General features: G+C 33.0%; 1 protein-coding gene, 1 long non-coding RNA gene and 2 pseudogenes across 2 annotated transcripts; 1 reads left to right on the top strand and 3 right to left on the bottom strand.

The window, feature by feature from the left end:
* Positions 1-318: 318 nt before the first annotated feature.
* LOC125202636 (trifunctional UDP-glucose 4,6-dehydratase/UDP-4-keto-6-deoxy-D-glucose 3,5-epimerase/UDP-4-keto-L-rhamnose-reductase RHM1-like) lies at positions 319-3,247 on the bottom strand. The gene is made up of 3 exons (XM_048101089.2): positions 3,052-3,247; positions 1,059-2,605; positions 319-975 (listed from the first exon to the last, which is right to left on the bottom strand). The coding sequence occupies exons 2-3, from the start codon at positions 2,589-2,591 to the stop codon at positions 523-525; spliced, it is 1,986 nt and encodes a 661-aa protein (XP_047957046.1). The 5' UTR covers positions 2,592-2,605; positions 3,052-3,247; the 3' UTR covers positions 319-522.
* A 5,151-nt stretch (positions 3,248-8,398) lies between these two features.
* On the bottom strand, positions 8,399-8,855 carry LOC148931787 (non-specific lipid-transfer protein 2 pseudogene; annotated as a pseudogene).
* A 1,313-nt stretch (positions 8,856-10,168) lies between these two features.
* On the top strand, positions 10,169-10,960 carry LOC125199584 (uncharacterized). The gene is made up of 3 exons (XR_007172606.1): positions 10,169-10,211; positions 10,467-10,536; positions 10,647-10,960. It is a non-coding gene; the product is annotated as an uncharacterized LOC125199584 (long non-coding RNA).
* A 12,974-nt stretch (positions 10,961-23,934) lies between these two features.
* LOC125203110 (non-specific lipid-transfer protein 2 pseudogene) lies at positions 23,935-24,477 on the bottom strand (annotated as a pseudogene).
* Positions 24,478-26,371: the final 1,894 nt, after the last annotated feature.

Below are 26,371 nucleotides of genomic sequence, written 5' to 3'. Positions count from 1 at the left end.
CATTTCATAAATGTAAATTGAAATGTAAATTAGGACCATATTGTTAGTTAAGTTTAAAATGGACAATATTGTTACTTATTTAATTTTAAAATAAAAGACTACGTAAATAAGAGAAATACTATTATTTCGGTCCAGTTTGAAACGTCTCATATTTCATTTCGATTTGTTCTATTTGAATGTCACATTTTCATCTCAGAATAAAATTTGTTGGTTTGTGCCCTTTTCTAATAGTCCAATAAAAATGAGAAGTTTTAAATGCGACGAATGGAGTACTATTATTTATTAAATTGACTCAAATATAGAAAATGAAGAAGAATGTGACAATTGTATGTAGTATATTTATTTAGTACGATGTTTGAAGAATGTTACACCCACAAACAAGCTTGACCAACTAAGCCAAAGGCGTTGATCAAACTCTAAATTAACATACAATAAAGAGAGAAACAACAAGAAGATGCAGTAATAATAACTAATACAATATGTATTGCATTGTAATGTGATGTATGCAAATCTGGACACCCTTCAAGCAGCAGAGGTCTTCTTGTTGGGCTCGAAAACGTACTTGATCAACGACTCCTTGATGGATCGCAGCTCCGGGAACTCCTCCTTCAACTTGGAAGCGTCCATCTCATTGTTGCTCCTGGCAGCAACGATCACCTTGGCTTGCTCCTCGAGCGTGAAGTTGCTCCACTTGAACTCCGGGTTGATGTACTTCTTGTACAGCTCCAGGCACTCGTTGTGGCTGACGACGCCAGGGTTAGTGAAGTTCCACACTCCCCTGAGGTTTCGCTTGGCCATCTCGATCGAGATTGGGAGAAGCTCGTCCAAGACTGTCATGCTGTTGGGGATGTTCACCACCTTGTTGTACCGGGAGATCTTTATGATGAAGTTGCGCGGGTTCTCAAGGTCAGAGGATATTGGCATCCTGACTCTTAGCGTGCACACGTTGTCAAACTCTTTCAAGAGATCCTCCACCTGTGGAGGATATGCAAAGAAGTCAGTATACAAACACAATGAGATGTCATGTTGATAACAGATTGCAGTGTTCGGGTTATTACCATGGCCTTGGTCTTGGAATAGTACGAGCCGGCAAAATTGGGGGTGTCATCCTCCTTGAAACCGATCCCAGATCCCTCGGGGTGTGCAGCATCGTACTCGAATATACAGCCAGTCGCATAGTTCACCACTAGAAGACCTTGCTCTCTGCAGACATCTGCAAGAGTCAATGTGCCAACGACGTTGGTACGGATTGTCTCCACCTTGTGAGACTCGCACCAGTCAACGTTGGGTCTACCCGTGAGACCAGCAGCATTGAAGACATGAGTAGGCTTAACAGTGGCAATATCCGCCAAAAGTGATGCACGATCCTGCAAACGCCCCTTTCCATATTCGTAAGGGATCCCTTGTTTCTCACAGAGCTCACCGAGCAAGCCACCAATCCACCCTGTCCTGCCATAGATCAAGAACTTGAAGGCTGGTTTCTGAAGGGAGGAGCTGTTTTTGTCAGCCGGGACCAACGTCTTGGCCTGGCTAGCGTTATCAGATGCCCTATCCGTGCCACCGGGCATCATCAACATTCTAGGATGAGGTATCAGAGCACCAGAGACATCACCCCACCAGTCCGGGTTGCTGATGTACCACTCCATCGTCTTCCTCAACCCATCTTCCCAAGCAGTCCTCTCAGCCCACCCCAAATTCTTCAGCTTCTCGTCGTCAAGGAAATACCTCTGATCATTGAATGGCCTGTTCTCCACAAACTGAATGCACTTGGCATCCTTGTTAAACAGCTTGCATATATCTTGAGCAACATCGATGACTCTTCTCTCCCTCTTCGTCCCAATGTTGTACACATGGCCAACTTCTCCCTTGTGGAGAACCACTTCAAACGCCTCCGCAACATCCTCACAGTAGAGATAACTCCGCACATTAGAGCCATCGCCATGGATAGGCAGAGGCTGCCCCCTCAAGGCCAAGAGGATAAACTTGGGAATCAACTTCTCAGGGAACTGATTCGGGCCATAAACATTGTTCCCACGAGTTGTGATCACAGGCAATCCATAAGACCTACCATACGCCATGACAAGCATCTCCGCCCCTGCCTTGGTTGCTGAGTAAGGGTTCGTGGGAAGCAGCTGCGACGCCTCATGGTTGCCAACAACAGCATCCTCATCCGTCTCCCCATACACCTCGTCAGTGCTGACATGGATAAACCTCCTGATCTGACTCCCAGTAACCTTGCAGGCCTCCAGAAGGACATGAGTGCCATAGATGTTGTTCTTGGTGAACTCAAAGCTGTTGCCGAATGAATTGTCAACATGAGTCTGAGCAGCAAAGTGCATAATCGTGTCGATGTTCTCAGTGATGAGAAGGTAGTTCACGAGGTCAGCACTACCGATGTCTCCCTTAACAAACTTGAAGTTGGGAGAGGAGTTGGAAGGGTATAGATTCTTCAGATTGGAGCAGTAATCAAGCTTGTCAAGCACAACAATCTTGTATTCAGGATAGTTTCGAACTAGCCTATTCGCAACGTGCGATGCAATGAATCCGGCAGCCCCAGTAATCAGGATATTTTTGGGAGTAAATGCCGACATCTTCACCTAGAATTCTGCAGCAAATTTATGCACAAATCAATGAAAATTAAGCTAAAACCTAAATCTATACTTAAGCCACAAGCAAAATCAAGTTACCAAGATCAAGTTTTTGCATCTCTAAACCTAACAATTCCAATCCAATTCCGCAAAACTCATTAATTTTCCCCAATGTAGGGAAAAAAAAAACCGAACTCTAGGTCATTAATCGCAGAGTATTTCGATAATAAGAAGCAATTAAGCATGATTAAGTTAATTAAACAGCAAAATCATTAACTCGGCTCTAAACATCCAATCAAATCAAACATTCACCATAACTGCTCAGCAAGCACAAGCTTAAACCAACGCCTAAACTAAATTACATGATTTAAATCCGAAATCAAACGCAAATTGAATTCACAAACAGATCTAGCACATTGGATCAGAAATGAAGCGAATGAGATCTCGGAAAGAAAAAACTCACATTTCGCAGTTGCTCGGATCAGATTCAGAATGAAAAAAAAGAAGAAAAACAATCAAAAAAGTTCCACTTGAAAACAAGAGGAATGAGAGAGGAAATGATTTGAGTAGCTTGAATTTCGATCAACTTCCCGCTCCTATTTATACATAGGATCTCGGCGAATCATGCAAATTACATTTAATAATTTTTCTTTATTTTATTCCTCTTTTTCGGTTTAATTTTCAGAAAGTAAGTAATTATAGTGTGATGCGTTGTTTTTCATGTGTAGAGAGAATATGTGGAATGACCCAATTGACCTTTAGGAATCGAATTCTATACATTTGGGCGGTGTTGATATTATGTTTATTTTAGGAGATGGTGTTTAACGAGTTAAATAAACAAAGAAAAAGTAATTTAATGTATTTATAAAAATTGAAAAAAGTTAGTATTAAAGTAATAATGGAAGAAGAGACAAGATGGTTACTTGGAGTATTAGTAGCATTTATTGTTTACAAATAAGAAAAATGAAAAAAAAAATGAAAAAAGAAAAAGAAATTGTGATATTATTTTGGGATAGATAAAATACTTTGTTCATAAATAATAGTCTTACTTTTTTTTATTTTGCTACGTCTAATAAGTACGGAAAATCTTCAATTAGCGTCGGATGTTGAGGACGACAATGAGAAGGCAGTGGCGGATTTAGGGGATATAATGGGGGTTCGAATGTTTCGGACAGTCTAAATATCCCTAGAGTTTAATCGAAAAATATTATAATAGTCACTTCTGAATGTAAAAATATAGTAATACTATTTGTTTTCAGTTCTTGTCATAAAAGATTTAATAACCTAATAGTTAAAGTATTAGTACTCAACGGATCTAAAAATTTAGAATCAAATCCTCAATGGAAACTTATTTTTTCTTTTCTTTATTTTACTTTATTACATCTTATTAATAAAATAAATCTGAAAAATATTTAATAAAAATGATTCTTCATTTATCTTTATGTTATTAATTTACTCTCCAAATGCACCCTTACAACACTTTATTCCCCTACATTAAATCTTATAAATAAAATAAATCTTTAAAATATTTAATAAAAATGATTCTTCATTTATCTTATGTTATTAATTTACTCTCCAAATGCACCCTTACAACACTTTATTCCTCTATTATTTGTTCTTATCAATATAATTTCTTTAAAATACTTCCAAATCTATTATTTATTTATCTATCTTTCTTTTTTTCTTTTTTATTCATCCATGCATCTTATTATCAAATTAAATCTTTAAAATAATTTGTGGAATCTAACCATTTAGTACGAACCTTTTAATTACTTAAAATACTTTACAAAATCTAACATGATTTGTGTGGGAAAAGATAAATGTAGTGGAGAGAAGTAGGTGGAAACTTTATTATTGAACTGACATTATACTATATATAGTAATGAAGCAACGATTTAAGGTGGCTGCGTTTGTTTTTAGAAAAATTAGTTAGTAATGGCAGGCAAATATGCAATATTGGTTTAAAAGATACTCCATTTATAAATTTATTGGAAAAATACTCCATTTATAAATTTATTGGAAAATATTTTACAGATATAATGTCTCCAATCCATAATGTCATAATGAGGATTAAATAGTAATATTACATTATATTTTATTTTTAATAAAATTTGTAATTTATAAAGGTTCATTTTTGCCCCTACATTTAGAAAATGAAAATTTTGAATAAGGGGTATTAATTACGTATGATATAAATAAGATGACTTCATTATGAGAACTATATATATGGAAGATATGGATTAATATTCCAATACATTTCTATATAAGTTCGAAGATTATTTGTCTAAGGGAATAATTTTTATACATAGTTGATTTATTTATTTTTTTAATTTGCTGGAAAAATAAATTAATGAATGTATAAGTAAAAGTTTATCAATTTTTAGCTATTTTCCATTAATATGAAAAAATAATAAAACAAATAATTTTAAAATATTAAATAATCAAATGCTTTAATAATTTTACAAAACATATAAATTTAATATTTGCTCTTTCGGACATATTAATTTTGGTCCGTCCACTGCAATTAGTACCCTTTTTATTTGCGGAAATTTGTTCACACTTTTGATTTATTGGTATAAATTAAGTTTGTGATTTTGATTTTAGGAATTTCATAGATTTTATTGTAATTCTTTACAATCCCAAATTTAATTTCATTTAATTCTTCATTTTTGAAATGCTATAGTCATATCTTAATAAAAAAATATAATCATATGTTATTAACTCATTTATAATTTACTATTTTTAAAATTAAAAAAATTGAGTTATTATCACCATAATATTCAACTTCAAAGTCATACATATTATAAAATTAAAATAATTACTTATTTTATAGCACAATTAAGAAAACAAGTCATATTATGTAAAACTAACAATATTATAATCACAAAATAAAAAATAAAATACAAAATACGGAGTATATCCTATATAAAAATTAAAATACAAACTAACTAATGGTATATAAAAAGTATAAAAAATAGAAAGAAAATCAAACTTATACAAAGCACATTACGAATATATTTAAGATATAAAAATAATATAGTAATAAAATATACTAGCTTCCTAATAGTACGTACTACTTAAAGAAAATATAAAAATCTGCCTAATATTTGTAAAAATAATGTCTAATCTAATGCATTAATAAAAACGGAATATTACAATTTAGCTAAAATCAATACGGATATATATCTAATTTAATTTGGCATGTATAATCCAATTAGGGTATATTAGTCCATATTTGAATTAATCTTATGTAAAAAAGACATAGGGATATTATGGCTTGGAGACATTATGTCTCTAAATCACTACTCAAATTTATTTTAGATTTATAGTATTTTTCAAAGATTTTGCCTTGATGATAGATCTACTCAAATGTCTTTATTGAACTATATATGTACTACTAAACTAAGACTGATTTTTTGGATTGGATTTAAAGAGTTTATTTTGTCAAAAGATTTTGATTTGATGGTAGTTCTACTCAAATCTGTTTATCGAACTACTTAGTAAAGGCTTATTATTTTTGGGTTATATTTTAAGAATTTTACTTGATGATTTCTACTCAAATGTCTCTATACATAGAACTGTGTAGTAATAATTTATATTAGCGGGAATAATGCGAGAAAATGAATTAATTAAGAAACTGGTTAATAGGTAAAATAATTTACATACTAATTAGAATTATTAATGTATTACAGTATTTTTTTATGAATTTTAATAAAATAATCTTGTTTGATATAATATGGCCGTATAAAATTTTATTCGATTCAAATCATAGTGGAAGAAGGCAAAAATCTATTGGTTTACATTTACAAAAAAAAGCACCAAGTAAACTCATATGGTTAAAGTGTGTCAATTTCTTTTATTATGGATAAATACATACTAACGTAAACCTTTTATTAACTAACTATACGGTAAAGATTAAATTTATTTGATTGGAGTTTACGAAAAGTTTAATGATTTATTTTGCGTTAACTTAATTATAAACAAGAGCAAAAAAAAAAAAATCACTTTAAAAAAGAGAGCCATTGTACTTTTTGGTTAATAATATCCGCAATAAATTACTACTTTGTTCATATTTTAGACATAACTGACTCGTGACTTACGAGGCCTACCTGCACAATTACGAGTTTAAAGTTGTAAATTTGGGCATAAAAAAACACTTTTTATACGAAGTCGTTTTTTAGATTTGGTCTAGAAATTACTAGTTTCATTTAGATATAAACTAATTAGTATTACAGATTATATAACTTTTTGTACGTTAAGGTTTTTAATAATATACTCAAATATGAAGAGGAGTATTACAATAATTTTGAATCCCAATTTTATAATTGCTTTATTAATAATAGTGGACAAATTTAGCCTTGAGGTTAAAATGGAAAAGAAATAGTATCAAAAATTAAAAAAAAAAAAAAAACTGCCTCAAATAAAATAAAGTTTTTACGTAGAAACTTCTGATGCTATTTATTATAATTAACGTGGTATTGCAAATATGCAATCTGCATTTACTAGATAATGATGGAGTATCAATTTGATTGTTCACTTTTCTATTAAATGCATTATTCCATTGCTAAATTAAACACAAATTTAGATATGATAATCAACTCAACTAAATTAGGCGGGACAAAGGTAACCGAAACCAATTGAACTAACCTACGAAATTTTTGAAAATAAACAATTGAAATATTAGTAAATCTGTTTCCAACTACACAAGAAATGGGTTGAGAAAATAAAAATAAATGCTGATTCACTTAAATTCAAAAAACTAAGATATGACATTATCCAAAGAAAACATTTTTTTAAAAACATGAATTTGAATGTGCAGGATCGTTGTGAGCTTAAAATAAAAGTGAAATCAGATATTTGCACATAAAATAAACAAAACCCAAAGACCTTAATTTGGCTCCTAATTAAAATTTAAACTTGAAAAAGGTACATGAACTCAAACTTGAAGGAATAACCTTTTCATTTCTAATAATAATTTTTTCATTGACAAATTATTGCATTTAATCATATTTATTAGGGACATTGACATCTAATTAATACTTCCTCCGTCTCACTTTAGGAGTCCCGGTTTACTATTTTTAGGTGTTCCACTTTAGGAGTCCCGATTGGAATATTCCATAAATGCTAATAGGCCTCACATTTCACTAAACTTTTTACACTCACATTTTATTATAAAATTAATGTACTATAAAAATAGGACCCACATTTTATTATCTTTTTTCACCAATTTTCCTTTATATTTCTTAAAACCTATGCTAAACTCAAATGAGACTCCTAAAGTGGGACGGAGGAAGTATCACGAAACTTTTTAACAATTTGTTTTTTTTCCATGAATTTTGAACTTGACATATGATATGATATATCACAAATTAACTTAAATAGTTGTTCAACTTTTTTAACCAACGACAAAATTCGGCTACATATGGTTCAATCAACCAACGTATGGGTAGAATTAAAATGAAATCAGGAAAGTTAAAGCAGCGAAAATAGTGCAATTATCTGACATGTCATCGTTTAGAGCGACGACTAGTAATAATAGAAGTGAGATTGTCACAAAAAATTCTCTGCAAATTATAATTAAAATAATACACCAAAGTCATAGCAAATGTAATTGGAGTCGGCATCGATCATCTCCTACAAACCCCAACTAAAAGTATGCTAACTATTAGATACGATGTAGTAATGCATAAAATTCATCTTTTGTTATCACATGTTTATTCAATTCGAAAATATAACACATTATTTACATTATATTGTGGCACTTTGCCTTTTCGATATATATATATACGTTCAAATTAAATAATAAACCATTCAAATCACAAGTTATTTTTCATTCATTCATTTATTATTATTATTATTCTTGATTCTTCCCCCTTTCTACAAAATCATGCAAATAACCTCACTTAGAATATCATTTTATTAACCAAGATTCAAAAACCCTAAAAATTGGAACAATAAAGAGAAGATCAAAGAAATCAGCAAGTCGGAGGCTGGATGCCGCAGGCGGCAAGAATTTTAGGAGAGTCGACGTAAGGCTTGAAGAGAGGGTCCCTGATGTAGTGGCAGTAGCAAGGCAGCTGCTCCTTGAGCTTAGCACAGCACGTGGGCGACGGATCCTTGCCCAACTGGACCGCCCCACTGCACGGAATTGCGATCTCCAACGGGTTGCACGTCACGGCCGCAGTGTCATGCACCAGCGCCACTGCCGTTACAACCATCATAAACAAGGCCTCAACACCCTTCTTCATCTTCAACTCTCTCTATATATATATATATATATATATATATATATATATGTTTGAGAATATTGGAATGTTTTTGAGTAGGGAAAAATGGTGGGGTATTTATAGGAGTTCAAATTTGAGGGCATTTATTGTAATATCCCAACTTTGTAAAAACAGAAAATAGAAATAAATATGGTAATACTATTTGTTTTCACTTCTTGTAATAAAAGATTCAATAACAAAGTATTATTCAACAAATCTACAATTTTATAATCAAATCCTCAATGGAAACTATTTTCTTCTTTTCTTTTTTTACTATATTACATTACATCTTATTAATAAAATAAATCTTTAAAATATTTAATAAAAACGATTCTTCATTTATCTTTGTTTTATTATTTTAGTCTCCAAATGCACCCTTACGACGCTTTATTACTCTATTATTTGTCCTTATCAATATAATTTCTTTAAAATACTTTCAAATCTGTTATTTATCTATCTTTCTTTTTTATTATTTAGTAATCCATACATCTTATTATCAAATAAATTCTTAAAATATTTTGTGAAATCTAAACATTTAGTACGATCGAACCTTTTAATCTATATCTATCTATCTATACATACATCTATACATATATAAAAGACGAGTTTTGGCCATATTTTGAATATTTGTTAATTTTGGGTAAATTTTTAAATATGTATAAATTTTGGATTTTGATTGTAATTTTGTACTATTTAATTTGTGTATCATTATACCTTGAATTAAGTCATGATAATATTGTAACTGCCGATTACTCATAATTATTGTATTAGTTTGACTATGTAAGCTGTAGAATCCTCATCCGTTTAACCATATTAATGTGGAAATTATACTAATATTTATGTTGATGAGTGCATAAATATTTAAATATGGAAAGAATCGTTTCAATTCCTTTGACCATGGAAAATGGGCTACAAAATGTATTTCCTTTTAACATCCATTTAAAATTTTGACAATTTAACATAAAATTCTTAATAAATACTAACACAATGATTATTGTAACGGTTCTTTTAAATAAAATATTAAATTACATAAAGAGAATTAATCTATCCTATTTAAATCTATGACTATAAATATATGGTCCATAGATGCAAATACCATATTGTATTCCATAACATTCTTACGTCAAGTTTGGCAAAAGAAAAAGGCCGTTAAAGTTATCTTCATTGCAATAGTTGTGTGTAGTAATTGTACGACAAGAATTTTCAAACAACCGGTACATTTCATTTTCTTTGATATGCTAGAGGGTGTATGTAAAAAGTAAATGGTGAGATCATTATAGTGGTCTTTGGGTGTGTAGATGGCCCTAATTGTTCGGCTGTAGTTCATTATCGAGTTTAAGGAAGCTTGGGTGAGAAGGTAATCAGCAAAAAATAACATTGTGATTAGTTATTTTATATATATAACGTCTTATTTGATATTTATTTTCATTTAAATTAAGATCCTAATTCTTTTTTTTATGATTAAAATATGGCATGTGGTAGTTATAAATTCACTCACTCTTTATTTTCTATTTTCTATTATATATCACTGAATTTCCGATAAACTTTATTCTTTGGGTTCACCTTTCGATTGGATAGATTTGATTAATTTTCATTATTTATGTAATTGCAGGAATTATATACACTACGTGGATTGTGGTGTTGGAAGTAATTGTTTAAGCATAGATTTTAAATAATTTCATGTAAGTATGAGATTTGTAGTTTATTTCGATAATTGATATTGAGCTGCCAATATTTTCTTTATTTTAATTATTAATCTAAAATTTAAAATAATCTAAACCTTTTGAGACAGTGAAATTTGATATCGAATCTCCAATTGATCGAGAATAAGGAGGAAATGAGATGGATACGTAAGTTGTAGCAGAAGCATATTGCAGAAGAAATTAACATCTGAGTGAAGAAGAAGATTTGACAATGTGTTTATGTTTAGTTAATGTTTTATTTATTTATTTTGTAACTCTTTTAGTCTTGGGTTTTGAGTTTTAAGTGTTGGGATTGACTTTGGAAATAATTTTCATGCACAATTATTATAAGCAATATAGTTGGAGTATCTTTTATTTCGTGAGAGAGATTATGTGAATGTAATGAAAATTTTAATTTGTATATCTAGGAGGTTGATGCAAATAAGTTTTCCAAACCTTGTGAACGAATATATTGTTATTATATAGTAAATTTTTTATGCCGCATACTTATATTTTATTGAATCTTTAGATTGATGATTATCTCTACTTTTTGATGTGTATGATATTGAAGCATTTATGTTGTCTATTAATACAATAAAAGATTATGATTGTTGTTTTGTGGTAGAGATTAACACAATATAGAACTATGATTACTGTTTTGTGATAGGGAATAAAATGGTCATTTAAATTGTTTTACACATCTGTGATTCTTAAAGCACTTTGTTGATTTATAAAGTTGTTTAATTATATGTTTTGGGGTTGTTCATTTTAAATTATTTTACACATCTGTGTTTTTTTTTAACCATGAGATCATATAATTATATCTGGTTTTATGTAATTAGTTCAGAATACGATATTATTATGATGAAATTAAATTGATCCGTGCATCGCACGAGTGTGATACTAGTATATATAAAAGGCGAATTTTGACCCTTTTTTTTGAAATATTTATAAATTATGGGATGAATTTTAATATTTGTGAAATATGTCATAATCAATGTAGAGAATGAAGATTAAATGAGTGAAATTATATCATTTAACTGCACCCAATGATGCAAAATATATGTATAGCGTGATTGCAGTTACTATATAAGAATGATGAGGATTAAAACTCATATTTACTTGGCCGTTACTTTTTTTTTTTAACTCAGGCATTCAATCTGCAAATAGTATGTAACAAATGTCCATTATTAAATATAGTAATAGTAACTTAAATATTATATTAATATAAAAAAATATATGATTAACGGATCTCTAAATGTGTGATTAAGATTAAAAACGTGTGATTAAAGGACTTTTAAATTAATTTTGCAGTTACATCATATGAAAGGTCAAATTATTTTTGAAGCATCAATTATTTATTTAAATTATTCCATAATAAATGACATTACGATAACTGCAAATAATTAATATTGAGAAGAATGCCAAAAGTTATTACATTTTCTATAAATTTGAATTCCTGTAATCAAAGGCATGTCTATATTGTGTATCATCGTTTCTCTAATATTTATGATTTTTAATTTAATATGCAAATTGTATTCTTTATCAGCTTATGATTTGATTTATTTTTTATATTAAAGATATTCATATTTTTTTGCAATATCATGTAACCTATATGTAACCTAGAATTAAAGTCGGTCTTCATTTGACAAGCATGTTGGAAAAATAGAATTAACGTCAGTTTTGGAGGTTGCGGTGACAAAGGATTTGAAATTTGTAGAACAATATGAGAAGAGTATTTAGTGTACATGTGGTGATGGTGGTGGTGGCTCAACTAACGTTTGTAGTACTCCATATATTCATTTTCATTATTGATGGTACGAAAGTCCAAAATATTTTTATATTTCTTTATTCATTCAAAGGAGAATGTTAGGGTGCCACCACCTCTTAAAATAACATCATACCACCATTTTTAGCCAAATCATTTGTACACGTGGACGAATAATAAGATGTTATGTGGCAAAAAAAAAAAAGTTAAAAAAGACGGCCAGCAATATGTTGTACACTATACAACAATTTTTCTTGGACAGCAATATCCAACATGCTAGCGTATTGAATATTGTTGTGTAGCGTTTATAATATTGTTGTATAAGTGGTGTCACGGTGTCACTTTAAAAGGGGTTGCCATTTTAACACAAACCTTCCTTGAAATTCTAAAATATTTCTATATTTCTTAAGCGTTGATACATTTTTCCATTACTATTACTTTATTTCATAGGGTAAGTATATTAGACTGTGAATAGTATTAATAAACTGTGAATTATTACTCTGGAGTATATTGGCATTTGTTAACATTTTTTGCCTATAATCTATTATAATATTGGTTTCTAAAATTTTAAATATTTCATGTAAATATCTAGAAAATATATTTTTATGTATTTTTACATGAAAGTCTTGCCTAACATAATGACATTTGCCCTATCCGAGTACCAACTAAATAATTATGGAAATAATGGGATTGATTTCATTGACTTGGAGGGAGCGAAATCCATGGGACAAATTAAATCCATGGGACAAATTGTGTTATATCATAGGAAAGGAGGAATAATTCTATTTGAAATAGTGGTCTATATAATATACGTGAGTTACAAAATTGTGTTATATAATAGGAAAGGAGGAATAATTCTATTTGAAATAATGGTCTATATAATATACGTGAGTTACAAAAAATGGAGATTTATGGAAATGGATGCAAACAAATCGGCCACACAATCTCCTGCATTAAATACACGAAATGATAGTCATGTTGAGGTTGATTAAAGTTTTTTTAGCTGTAAATTAAGTACTATATTAAACTGCCTTATCGAATTTTAATACTATATTTATAATTCTATGGCTCGACCTTTAAATTTAAAGTTATTTAACCATCCAAAATAAAAAATATAAAAAATATTGTATTTATAATTATTAAATGAAAATAATATACAATGACATTCATGCATCTATTTTTTTCCCAATTCACCGATCAATATATTGGTGAACATTTTCTTTTATAAAAAAAAATTGTTTGGTTTTACATTTTTTATACTTTTTCCGTCTCATAGGAATAGACTAATAAATTTTTTATTTTATATATTTATGATTTTAGATTTCCTACTATCATATTTTTTTAACATTTCGTAAAATTATTTTATAGTATAAAATAAGTGTGAAGAAAATAAAATTGACCGTGCATCGTGCGAGTGTGGTACTAGTTACTCAATAAAATCTAAAAGTATTTACTACGGGTCCTTAAAATAGTTTTATAAAATCTAACATGATTTGTCTGGGCAAAGATAAATGTAGTGGAGAGATGGAGGAGAATCACAAGAGGTAGGTGGAAACTTTATTATTGATCTATCATTATATATTGAAGCAATGATTTCTCACGTGGCTGCGTTTATTTTTAGAAAAATTAGTTAGTGGTGTGTAGGATACAAATATGCAATATTGGTTTAAAAGATACTCTATTTATAAATTTATTTTAAATTTATAATTTGTCAACGATTTTGCCTTGAGTGATAGATCTACTCAAATGTTTTATGAACTATGTACATAGTAAAAACTGATTTTTTTTTATTGGATTTTAAGAGTTTAATTTGTATTTTGTCAAAAGATTTTGATTTGATGGCAGTTCAACTCAAATCTCGTTATTGAACTACGTAGTAAAGGCGGACTGTTTCAGGATTATATTTTAAGAATTATTAATTTATTATTTTTAATGAATTTTATTAAAATAATCTTGTTTGATATAAATCATAATATGGCTGCATAAATTTTGCTCAATTTAATTCATAATGGAAGAAGTAAAATATATATTGGTTTACATTTAGAAACAAAGCACAAGTAAACTCATGTGGTTAAAGTGTGACAATTTCTTTTTATTGTTGATAAAGACATATACGAACGTAAACCTTTTATTAACCAACCATACGGTGAAGATTAAATTTATTTGATTGGATTTTACGAAAAGTAATTGAATGATTTATTTTGCGTTAACTTAATTATACAAGGGCTAAAAAACTCACTTTAAAAAAGAGAGCCATTATATTTTGTGTTTAATAAATATCCGCAATTATTTGTGACTTACGAGGACTACATGCACAATTACGAGTTTAAAGTGTATTTGGGCATAAATAAACTCTTTTTATAACGAAGTCGTTTTTGTAGATTTGGTCTAGAAATTGTACTAGTTTCATTTAGATATAATCTAATTAGTATTACTAATTACTACTACTACATAATATTTTAATTTGTATGTTAAGGTTTTTAATAATATAATTGCTTTATTAATAATAGTGGACAAATTTAGTGTTGAGGTTCAAAGAGGTAAAATGAAAAAGAATTAGTATCAAAAAAATGAAAATTGCCTCAGTTAAAATAAAGTTTTTATGCTACTGTATTTATCATCACAAGGTACTGCAAATATGCGATCTATATTTACTACTCCTAATAGATGGAGTGTCAATTTGATAGTTAAGTTTTCTACTATATGCACCATTTCATTGCTAAACAAAACACAACTTTAGACATGATAATCGACTCAACTAAATTAGGCAGGACGACATAGGTGACAAAACCAATTGAACTAACTTACGAAATTTTTGAAAATACAATTGAAATATTAGTAAATCTGTTTTCAACTAGACAGGAAATGGGCAGAGAGAATAAAAATAAATGTTGATTCACTAAAATTCAAAAAACTAAGGTATGACATTATCCAAAGAAAACATTTCTTTTTTGTAAAACATGAAACTGAACGTGCAGGAACCGTTTTTTGTAAGAGCATCCACAATGGCTCGATTTTCGTCCGAATGATAGGCCATCCGCGCTCGTTTGGCCCTTGCAAGGCGACGCACGAGCATGCGAACATCGGTCCGGACAAACCTTCGGGCATGGACGAAGGGGCACCTGACCGTCATCCGTCTCCTCGTCCACCCACTGCGGGATCACAGATGACAGACGATTAAAATAAATAAATTTTTAATTATAAAAAAATCAATTTTTTATTATAAAAATCAATTTTTAGTTAAAAATCAATTAGAAAAACCAAATTCTAATTACAAAAATCAATTTTTAAATTAATTTTTTTTAAAATATATAATTTCACAACGATCCTTACTAAAAGACAGATCTGTGAATTAGTGAAAGATTATATTTTGTAGAATATAATCCTTCATGCTAGATGAGCAAGTTGCATTGCTTGAATAAACATTTTATAGATATGTTTTGAACTCCAACTTTCATTGTGACTTGGATGTGAGATAAATGTTGTTTTATAAATAGGTTTTCAATTCCAAGTTTCCATGTGATTTCGATGTTAGTTTGTTTTACACTTAAAAAGAGTTTTTGTTGCTTTATATATAACTTCTTTTTATTTCAATACAAATTATGTTTAGCCTAGTGGTAAATATGTCTTGAATAATCCTAGCTAAAACTCAACATTTTGTTTTTAATTCTGACGTTTATTATTCGTTTGTCATTTTTTGTTTTCTTCAATTAATGTACGTGTTTTATTTAGATTTGTTGTGTTTTATACTCCCTCCATTCCCTCATAGTTAAGGCAGAACTTTTCGGCACGTAGTTTAAGAAATGAATGTTGAGTGTGTTAAATAAATAGATAAAAAAGTAAGAGAGATGGAAAGGTAGAGAGAATAAAGTATAAAGTGAATAAAGTAGAGTGAATAAAGTAAGAGAGAGTAAAGTAAGAAAGAGAAAAAAGTTACCATATAAGGAAATGACTCAACTATGAAGAAACTTCCCGAAATGGTAAAATGACACATCTATAATGAAACGGAGGGAGTAGTATATTATATTTTGCTATTTATTATTTGAAAACAATATTGAAAGGGCGAACACTAGTTCGCACCACTGCAAGAGACTAGTCCAGGCTAAGAAATATTGATGTGGTGGACTATAGTTCGGCCACTAATCCGGGCCATTGTAGATGCTCTAAAATAAAATTGAAATCAGATATTCGCACATAAAATAAACAAATTATTGCATTTATAATCATAATTATTTCCACACTGTCATTGTCATATATACATAACCTAATAAAATAAATAAAACCCAAAGACCTTGTATTTTGAAATTGAAACTAGAAAATGGCACATAAACTAAAACTTGAGGTAAACTTTTCATTTCTTATAATACCATTTCGTGACAAAATATTGCACTTATAATCAATTATATCCACCACTCATTCTTCATTGATTTAATTTCACACAACCCAATAAAATAAATAGAGCGAATGTCACTAGAGGGCCCTAATTTTTCGACTTGTTTCATCGAATACTCCTAACTTTTAAAAATCCCACCAGAGGTATCTAACAAAATATATAATCACAAACCTTGTGTTTTTTGCCATTTTTCGGACGAAAATGCCCAAATTGGCTGTAGGGCAATTTAGTCTCTTTACGAACAAAACCTGCATTATTCTGCAGCCCTATTCTGCACACCTACTTACTGCAATGCAAGCAGATTTTAAAAAAAGCATAGACTCTATTTTTCCATTCTCCTATTTTCTTTCTTTCTTATTCTCCTCTCTAATAATTTTTGTTCCTCTTCTCCTCTGTAATACTTTTTGTTCTTATTCTCCTTGTGAACCCCAAATATCACCATACCTAACTCGACCTTTTTACTTCTTCTGCTGTTTGTTTTTTGTAAGTTGTAAAGTTTGCGATTTTCCTTTCTCTTTAGACTGGTAGATTTTAGACTGGTAGATTGATTGGCGGCAGCGAGTTAGGGGTTTTATTTGCAATTGTGTTTGGTAGGGTTAGGGTGGTATCCACATTTTAGGGGATTTCATTTGAGCGAGCAATAGTGATTTGTTGTTGATGTTTTTTAGAATATCATTCAAATTAATTTGCAATTCTTGGTTGAATTTTATTTTGGCAAGTCAAGTCAGGTTTTGTAGGGTTACAGTCGGGTTTCGGGAATTTTATTTTGCAATTCTTTGTTGAAGTTTATGGTTGTTGGGAGTTGGGCATCTGGAATAATGATTTTATGTTTTCTGCTATATTTCTGCGACATTGCAATGCTGATCTGGAATTTGTAATGTTGAATTGAATTCAGGTCGTGTTGGTCTTCTTCTTCTCAGTCTTTCGGGTCAAGCTTCAATTGGAATTGGCCTCGTCCCGAAATTGTGAATTGTAACCACGATTTTGAGGCTGAGCTTGTGACATCTAGGACGGCTGCTAACCCGGGTAGACGTTACTATCACTGCCCAATATGGAAGGTTAAAATCATGTATTTTTTTCATTTTTCCATTATTTTTGTTGGCAGAAAGTTTAATGACAAAGTAGTATGCAGGAAGATGATTGCAAGTTTTTTTGATGGGTTGACGCGGGTCTATCCCCAAGCCAAGACAGTTACTTTCAGAGAGTGAAACTTGAACGAGACCAATTCGAATCTGAGCTTAGAGCCAAATCGCTACTTGAAGGTGTTCTGCAAGAGAAATTGCGCATGAAAACCGATGATTTTGAAGCCATGAAGTTACAACTGGCCATGAAAACTGAAGAGTGTGAAGCATTGACACTACAAATTACTAAGACAACAACTACTTCCCGAAAGTTAAAGATCACAATCTTGTTGTTATGCTTTGTAATTTTTCTACAATTATAAGCTATGTTGTGTTTTCTAACAAATGACAAATGAAGTTACATGAAGTTAAGTATTGTACTATGACTTCAATCTAAATCACGATTGAAGTTTTTCAAGAATGACTGAAATCACGAATGAAGTTACGAAACTATGACTGAAATTACAACTATATCCTCAATTGAAAAAACCCCGACAAAATAGAGTAAGTACTCTATCACATGCCATCAAAATATATCATAAATGCCACCAAAATACTAGTGTAATTTGCTACAAATCACTGCCACAAAAATTAACCAAAATACTAGAGTAATTTGCTACAAATCACTGCCACAAAAATTAACCAAAATACTAGATTAATTTGCTACAAACTGCCACGAAATATATCATCATCGTTAACATACATATCATATAATCACTGCCACAAAATATTAACCAAATCCAAAAACCACTAGTTTTGTGACATACGAACACTGAAACCATCCCAAACAAACACCAAGTTTTTATAGCAGGTAAGACAGTCAATCTTGATCACCGCGGCGGCCACATCGCTGATGATGAGTCCTGGCCCTGGTCCGAGTGCTAGGTCCCGGATCCGAATCATTAGGCTGCAATAATATATATATCAGAAGTGAGCGTACGAGTGGACAATATAGTTGTAGATGCTTATAGTACCTGTTGGCATTGGCGATTGTTTGACGGTTCAGGCAAAGTACTCTCAGCACTCTCACGCGACCCAACCTCAGACTGAGCATCTGTCCGAGGATCATTGTTGCATGTCCTCCTATTATGACCTTCCTGACCGCAATGGCGACATTTCATCATGAAGGTTAGTCGTAGTGACTCACCTCCGTCCGCATGAAGACGAATCTGGGGCTCCTCACGCCTCAGTTTCTTTGGCCTACCACACAGTCGCTTTGACCTCGGGGGCGCCAGTTCCAAAGAACCGTAAGAACTCTTCGGCCAATTGTCCACTCCATTGATTGGGTAAAGGACATTCTCGTACAACATGATCATTGTTGACTTCAAATAATAACGGGAGACGTATCGCATCACATCCTCGCCATTCTTGTTGATTGTTGCAATCACATGAGTGCATGGGATTCCGGTTAGCTACCACAATCTGCAAGAGCATGTAAAAGAGGACATGTTGACAACATATTGGCCAGACGGCCCTGTTACTTGGTACGAAGACTCTCCATTCCATGTAGCCCTCCACGATGAAGCCCGCGAGTACCACTTATCCACAATCTCCTTGATAACAGGAGGGACTGTGTGGTCGTAGCTTTTGATCCACTGGCCTCTGATCTGAATTCTTTCCATCTGACTCGTGCGAATGTCCTCCAACATGCTGATAATTGCTTTCTCTCGAGCCAATGCAACCTTCGAATTGAATGTCTCACAGATGTTGTTTAGGAGCACATCACAACAAGTATGTGGAGAGAAAAATGCATTCACCCACTTTTCTTTGGGAGCAACTCCAGAAAGCCAATGATGTGCTTGTGGATACTCGGTCTGAAAAGTATCCATCTTATCCACATAATGTTCGATGGTAGTACTCGCGGCAATCTCCCACAATCGCTCTTTAAAATTTTCCCCGACGAACCTCTTCTTGAAATTGTTGTATATGTGCTGAACACAGAATCGATGCTCGCTCTGTGGGAATTCCTCAACAATCACCTTTGCAAGACCCTGCCCATCGAATGGAACACAAACATTAGCACAAAATCACATTGACCATACATAATGTATTAATAAAATCACATAAAAAAATAATTCACAAACGAAGTACATTATATAATAGTGAAATCATAGTGGCCATACCTTTTGTTGGTCAGAAATAAACACAAATCGTGGGCCATTTGCATGCAATTCAAGGTCCTCAGACAAGTATTCCACGAACCACTTCCACTGGACATAACTCTCGGCCTCAGTCACGGCCCAAGCAATCGGCCACCAGCCATTGTTGGGATCAATTCCCATTGCTGTCATGAGTTGTCCTTTGTACATTCCTCGCAAGAAACAAGCGTCGAAGAATATAATTGGCCGACATAACAGCTTCCATCCCTTTTTCAATGGACCTAAACAGCAGTAGAACCTGAGGAATCTCGGACCCACGGCGCCAGGATCCCTCGAACTCTCATACTGTATATGTACGCTGGAATCAGGGTGCGTCCGCTCCAGTTCGGCTTTGTAGTAGAACAAGTTTCGATATTGGGTAGCTGCAGAGCCGAAAATGCCGTCCAGTGCGTGCTCTCTGGCCCGATATGCCTTCATCCTACCTATCTTCAGCCCAAAATCTTCATCCACACATTGCCGTATAGCTGCAAGTGGAATGTGAGGGTTGGCTTTGATCTTTTCCATGTAACGCTCGCCTAGCCACTTTGTCGTCAGCCACTTCTGATCCAACACTTGGGAGCATGTGTGCGCGTGATCGCGTTGCATATTCATCACCACATAATCATGGCCGTTGTGTGATTCGAGCTTCCTCAAGTAAACATACCATTCACAGCCTTGCCCTCTACAAATCGCACGAAGTTTGTCGCCGTCATTTCTTTTCACGTGCACCCGCCTTCTGGACATTATTGCGTACTGCCTCAACACGTCATAGAAGAAATCTCTATGCTTAAAAACATGACCAGGCTTCCACAACGGAAGCTCATTAGGAAGGAGCTTGAACGGGGTATACTTTATGCCTTTTTTCTTCAAACCCTCCAAATCTTCAAGGTCATCCATATCTTGTAGATCGTCCACAAGTTCTTCCTCGAAAAGTGGGTTATCTGTCATGTTCATCTTTTCCACATATGGCGAATACTTCCTCCGCCTTTTCTCCCCTGGCCCCCTTGACCCCGTTTGGTCTTCGTGTTCACCCGTCTGGTGTACAATCTCTGGCTCCTGATTCACATGTTGTTGCTGGAAAATGGATTCGTAGTATGAAGTAAACAGCTGCTCATCTCGGCACATGTATGCCAACGAGATAAAATGGTCAACCTCATCATCTTCATCATCAGTCGGCGGTCCCTCGTTATGGAGATGACAGCCGTCCGGAACATAATCAAACGATGGAATGTATACCTCCTCCTCTGAAGGTTCTACTTCCGGCCCATCATGTACATCCGGTTCAACCTGCACTTCGGGTCCAGCTTGTACTTCCGGTTCAACCTGCACTTCCGATCCAACTTGTACTTTCGGTCCAGCTTGTACTTCTGTTCCAGCATGTTCCACATCACATTCAATTCCGTGCATTAGCAATTCATCAGAAATCTTGTCGATAATGGGAACTTCCGACTGCGGTTGACATTGAGCTTCGTCTGAAAAAATCCAGGCTCGGCTTGTACACAGTGTTGTCAACTGCCATGCATTCTGGTTCGTCAATGGCTTCAACATGTTGTACATCTTGGCTATGAATTGATTGTCCCATCTGATTTAAACACGAAATCACAAATTAACACCATACATACAACATAAATCACAATTGCATGTGTGTGCTAACCTCTGACACGTTTTCAGTGTGTTCTATTGGTTCAACCTCATGTTGTAATGCTTGGTGGGTGTTATTTGATTGCTCCATCTGACAAAAAGATAAATCACATATGAATACCAAACATAAAAATCACAAATCACAAACATAGTTCAAAAAGTTGTGTACTAACCTCTGAAACGCTTTGTGGCCCAACATCTGTAACTTTTGCAACATCTTCTTCTACCACAGGTTGTGTATCTATTACAGATGGGTGAATTGAAGGATTCAACGATAGCCCAACCTCTGAAACACTTTCAGTAGGAGGACTTGACATGGAATCAATTGCTGACGGTCTTGGGCTTGGGACATCCTGCAATAGACGCAATATAAAACATAAATCTCAAGAAGACACAATATTTTAACTCACAATCACAAACAATACCTCAACCTCTTGCACATTTGCATGGACGTCTCCTTGTCCAACAAATCCATCTACTGCATCATTCTCTTCAACCTCCACCACAACAGCTTCGGCTTGTGCTCCTTCTGCACTACACGATGCAAATGCGTCCATCAAATTCTTACGTGCTGCCTCCTCTTCCCTCTTCCATTCCCGACGTTTGTCTTCTAAACTTTTGGTCAAAAACTCTTCAAACTCAACATCCCTAGGGTACCACTCAAGCATCAATAATGGTGGTGTCGATGGTTTCCTCTGTTCGTCGTCCTGATGTTTCCTCCTTTTGGGTTTACACTTCGGCACAATTGGTTCTGGTTCGTCAATCTCTTCAATGATCACCATGGTTTTTTTACAAGCTTTGACAAATGCTAGAAACTCCTCCGCTTCTTCCTTTCGCTTCTTGAGTAAGGCGGCCACCGCCGTCATCTCCACGACATAAATGTGTACTAGCTTTGTGTTAGTAGCCGCGACTTCGAGAAACGAGGCCATATGAGGATCGTCAATAATGGGCAGCAATGGACCTCCTATGTCAACTCCGTTACAGTCATCACTGTACCTTGGATGAACGTAATAGAACTCACAAACGGTTTTCCTATCATACCCCAACCGTAACACCATACTGGACAGATCTAAAAGCTCGAATTGGTTAATATTGCAAAAATCAAAGTATGTCAAATGCCCCCCAACATATTTCTTCTGTCCATTTATTTCGAACATTGACCCTCCATGATGAAAAGCAACGGAAAACATCCACGGACGATCCCCTGTTAGGGTTTGTATACAGTTAGAAAAATTCCAAAATATCACAAATAGAACCAGAAAAATCACAAATTAAAACCCTAAAACAATTTCACAAACAAACAATTTTTTAAATCACAGTCAACCCCGGTGCCTTGTAAAGTTTAGTTTAAGTGAACGATTTGTAAAATTTCAAATCTGAACTTACTATATTCCTCCTCTGGGACAAAGAAATCCAACCGATGATCGCGGATGGTCCATGTTTCTGGGTCTACGTCGACTATCCTAGGTGATGACGGAGGTGATGGTGATGAAGACGGTGGCGTTGGAGGCTTCTTTTTGCGCCGTGACGACCCGGAGGAGGACGCTCCAGCGGAACATCGCTTCCGTTTTGGAGGCATTGATGATTGATGACAATGGCGAGTCGAAATTCACAGTCGAAAAATGTGGTGAGTGTGCGAGAAGAAAATGTTGAAGTGAGAATGAATTGGAGGGAAATAGGAAATTAAGATAAAAACCAAGTGTTATAATTTATTTTTCAAATATCAATGGAGGTTTAGGTGGCGTCCGTCTGCATTCTGTGGAACAGAGAGGACAAAGGATTTGATGTGTCTGTCACATCCGGATTCGCGTCATCTACAGTACATGCAGCAGGTGAGAGATGCAGGGGCGGCGTCATAAAATGTCCAGTTTGCCCTTTCAAGCCCTAAGGGTTTTATGGTCTGAAAAAACAAGGTTTGTGATTATATATTTTGTTAGATACCTCTGGTGGGATTTTTAAAAGTTAGGGGTATCTGGTGAAACAAGTCGAAAAGTTAGGGCCCTCTGGTGCAGTTCACTCAGATAAATAAAATCTAAAAACCTTTTACTTCTACTCCCTCCGTCCCACTTTAGGAGTCCCGGTTGAGTTCGGCACGGGTATTAAGAAATATAAAGAAAAGTTGGTGAAAAAAGATAGTGGAATGTGGGTCCTACTTGTATATATTAGTTTTATAATAAAATGTGAGTGGGAAAATGTGAGTGGAATGTGGGGCCTATTACCAATAATGGAATATTCCAACCGGGACTCCTAAAATGGGACGCCTAAAAGTAGTAAACCGGGACTCCTAAAATGGGACGGAGGGAGTATAATTTAAACTAGACAACGGCAAATGAAATAAAAATTGAAAGGGATAAACTTTCATTTCTAATAATAATCCTTTCATAACAAATTATTGCATTTATAATCATAATTATTTCCATCACTTTCTCATCATGGGTTTAATTTAACATGACCTAATTAGGACAAAACTGTCACAACTGCACTTTGCTAAATATAGCAAAACTCGATAATCCGTGATTAGAAATAAGAATTAAGAAGAGGATATATATCCCTTTGGAGACATCTGATAAAATTGGAACAATACAGAAAAGAATTACGAAATCAGCAAGTCGGAGGCTGGATTCCGCAGGCGGCAGCAATTTTCTTAGCATTAGGAGAGTCTACGTAAGGCTTCAAGAGAGGGTTCCTGATGTACTGGCAGAAGCACGGTTGCTGCTCCTTGAGCTTAGCACAACACTCCGCGGACGGATTCTCCCCCGACTTGATCGCCACGCTGCACGAAACGAGCTCCAACAGGTTGCAGGTCATGGCTGCGGTGTCGTGAACCAGCGCCACTGCCATTACAACCATCACAAACAAGGCTGCAACACCCTTCTTCATTTTCAACTCTATGTAGTGTTTTTGAGTGGGAGAAATGGTGGGGTATTTATAGGAGTTGAAATTTGTGGGCATTAATTGTAATATCCCAAATTTATGAAAATGGAAAATAGAAATAAATATAGGGATTAGAAGGGGAACTGGCATTTATTCTAATTTCCAAATTTATAAAATAGAAAATAAAAATAAATATAAGGATTATAATTTTAGTGTGTTAGTATATTATATGTACAAGTGTTAGTTAATTTTAAAATAAGGGGCTGTTCGGTTTGCATTTAAAAGATGTAGTGTGTTTGATTTATGAGACTGAATCTCAAAATTGAGAACATGCGCTCTTATCTTTCAATATGTCTCAAAAAAATATGCACTTTCTAATTTTGGATAGTTTTTTTCTCTCTAATGAGACGCAACTCATTTTTCACTAATAATACATCAATTAGTTTTTTTTTTATCTCTTTCTTACTTTATCAACTGTGCATTAAAACTTGTATTTAACTAAAAGTCCATACTCTTGTGAAACGGAAGGAGTATTATTGTGGTTGTCCGTGAATACACATATGTGTGTATAGTGTATACTAATGAAAATAATAAAATATAGGAATGAAAACAGTAAAAGGAAAAAGATTAAGGCATTCACAAAAGTGTAAATCAGCCATATAAATCCGGCCATCCCTATTTTATTCCTGTCACATCAGGATTTCTTCTAGCCCCAGCACATGCAATAACATTCTAAAAGTCTGCCCTATATATATCCACCTGCAATTGCACTCTTTAAAATTTGTATAACCCAAATTTATAAAATAGAAAATAAAAATAAATATAAGAATTAGAAGTGAAATTAACATTTATTGTAATACCCTAAACTTATATTAATAGAAAATACTAGAAATAAATATAAGGATTAGAAGTGGAATTGCATTTATTGCAATACCCAAATTTAAAATAATAGAAAACATAAATAAATATAAGGATTAGAAGCGGAATTGGCATTTATTAAAATATCCCAAATTTATAAAAATAGAAAATAGAAATAATATAAGGATTAGAAGCAGAATTGACATTTATTGTAATACCAAAATTTATAAAAATAGAATACAAAAATAAAATATAAGAATTAGAAGCAGAATTGGCATTTATTGTAATATTCCAAATTTATAAAATAGACTATAAAAATAAATATAAGGTTTAGAATTCATGGTTATCTATACATATATAAAATGCGAGTTTGAGCTAAATTTTAAATAATTTATAAGTTTTGGGTGTCATTACAATTAAATTAAATTTATGTAGTAGGAGTAATAATTTTAGATACAATTTTGTAATCCTATGCGGCAGTTTCACATGCATAAATGCATTCCACTATGTAAAAAAATTAATTTTTCCAATCATGGTTTAGAAATTTTTAAGGTTATTATGCAGTAATATTAATTTTCCATGCTAATGCATTAAATGCCCACATGACTAAACGCTTTTTATTCAAATGTTGCTATGATAGCCAGACAACATCTATTAGAAATAAAATTGATTTCTATTAATGATTATGATTTGAAATGTCCAAAAATTAAAAGTCATTTATTACTATTAGTTTGATTTTATAATAAAATAAATGGCATTGTATTCAAAAAGTTATTAAGAAGGCGAAAAGCTACCAATTTGCTATAAATTTGTTTGTACAATGATGATTTACATTCATGGAAACACGAATTCAGATTCGATTACGTCCCATAAGAGAATTTAGTTCGGTGAGAAAGCTCGAAGAATTTAGTTCGTTTTTAATTGGGGCAACTTCAACAATACTGCAACTCATTGTTGAATTGAAATAGCTCCAACTATTATGCAAAAGGCATCTCATTCTTCTAGCTTCTTTTTACAATTTTGCACAAAATCTATGATTTTA

This window comes from Salvia hispanica, chromosome 2, assembly GCF_029641045.1.
Source record: "Salvia hispanica isolate PSC_SH4W2 chromosome 2, Shi_PSC_v1, whole genome shotgun sequence".
Lineage (NCBI taxonomy): Eukaryota > Viridiplantae > Streptophyta > Magnoliopsida > Lamiales > Lamiaceae > Salvia > Salvia hispanica.
Note: the sequence above shows the minus strand (reverse complement) of the source record. Positions and strands in the feature narration are given on the sequence as shown.

Coding starts and splice junctions, on each gene's coding strand:
- LOC125202636 (XM_048101089.2), bottom strand. CDS start 2,591: ATGTCGGCATTTACTCCCAAAAATATCCTGATTACTGGGGCTGCCGGA. Junction 976..1,058: donor ATTCCAAGACCAAGGCCATG/GTAATAACCCGA, acceptor TATCCTCCACAG/GTGGAGGATCTCTTGAAAGA.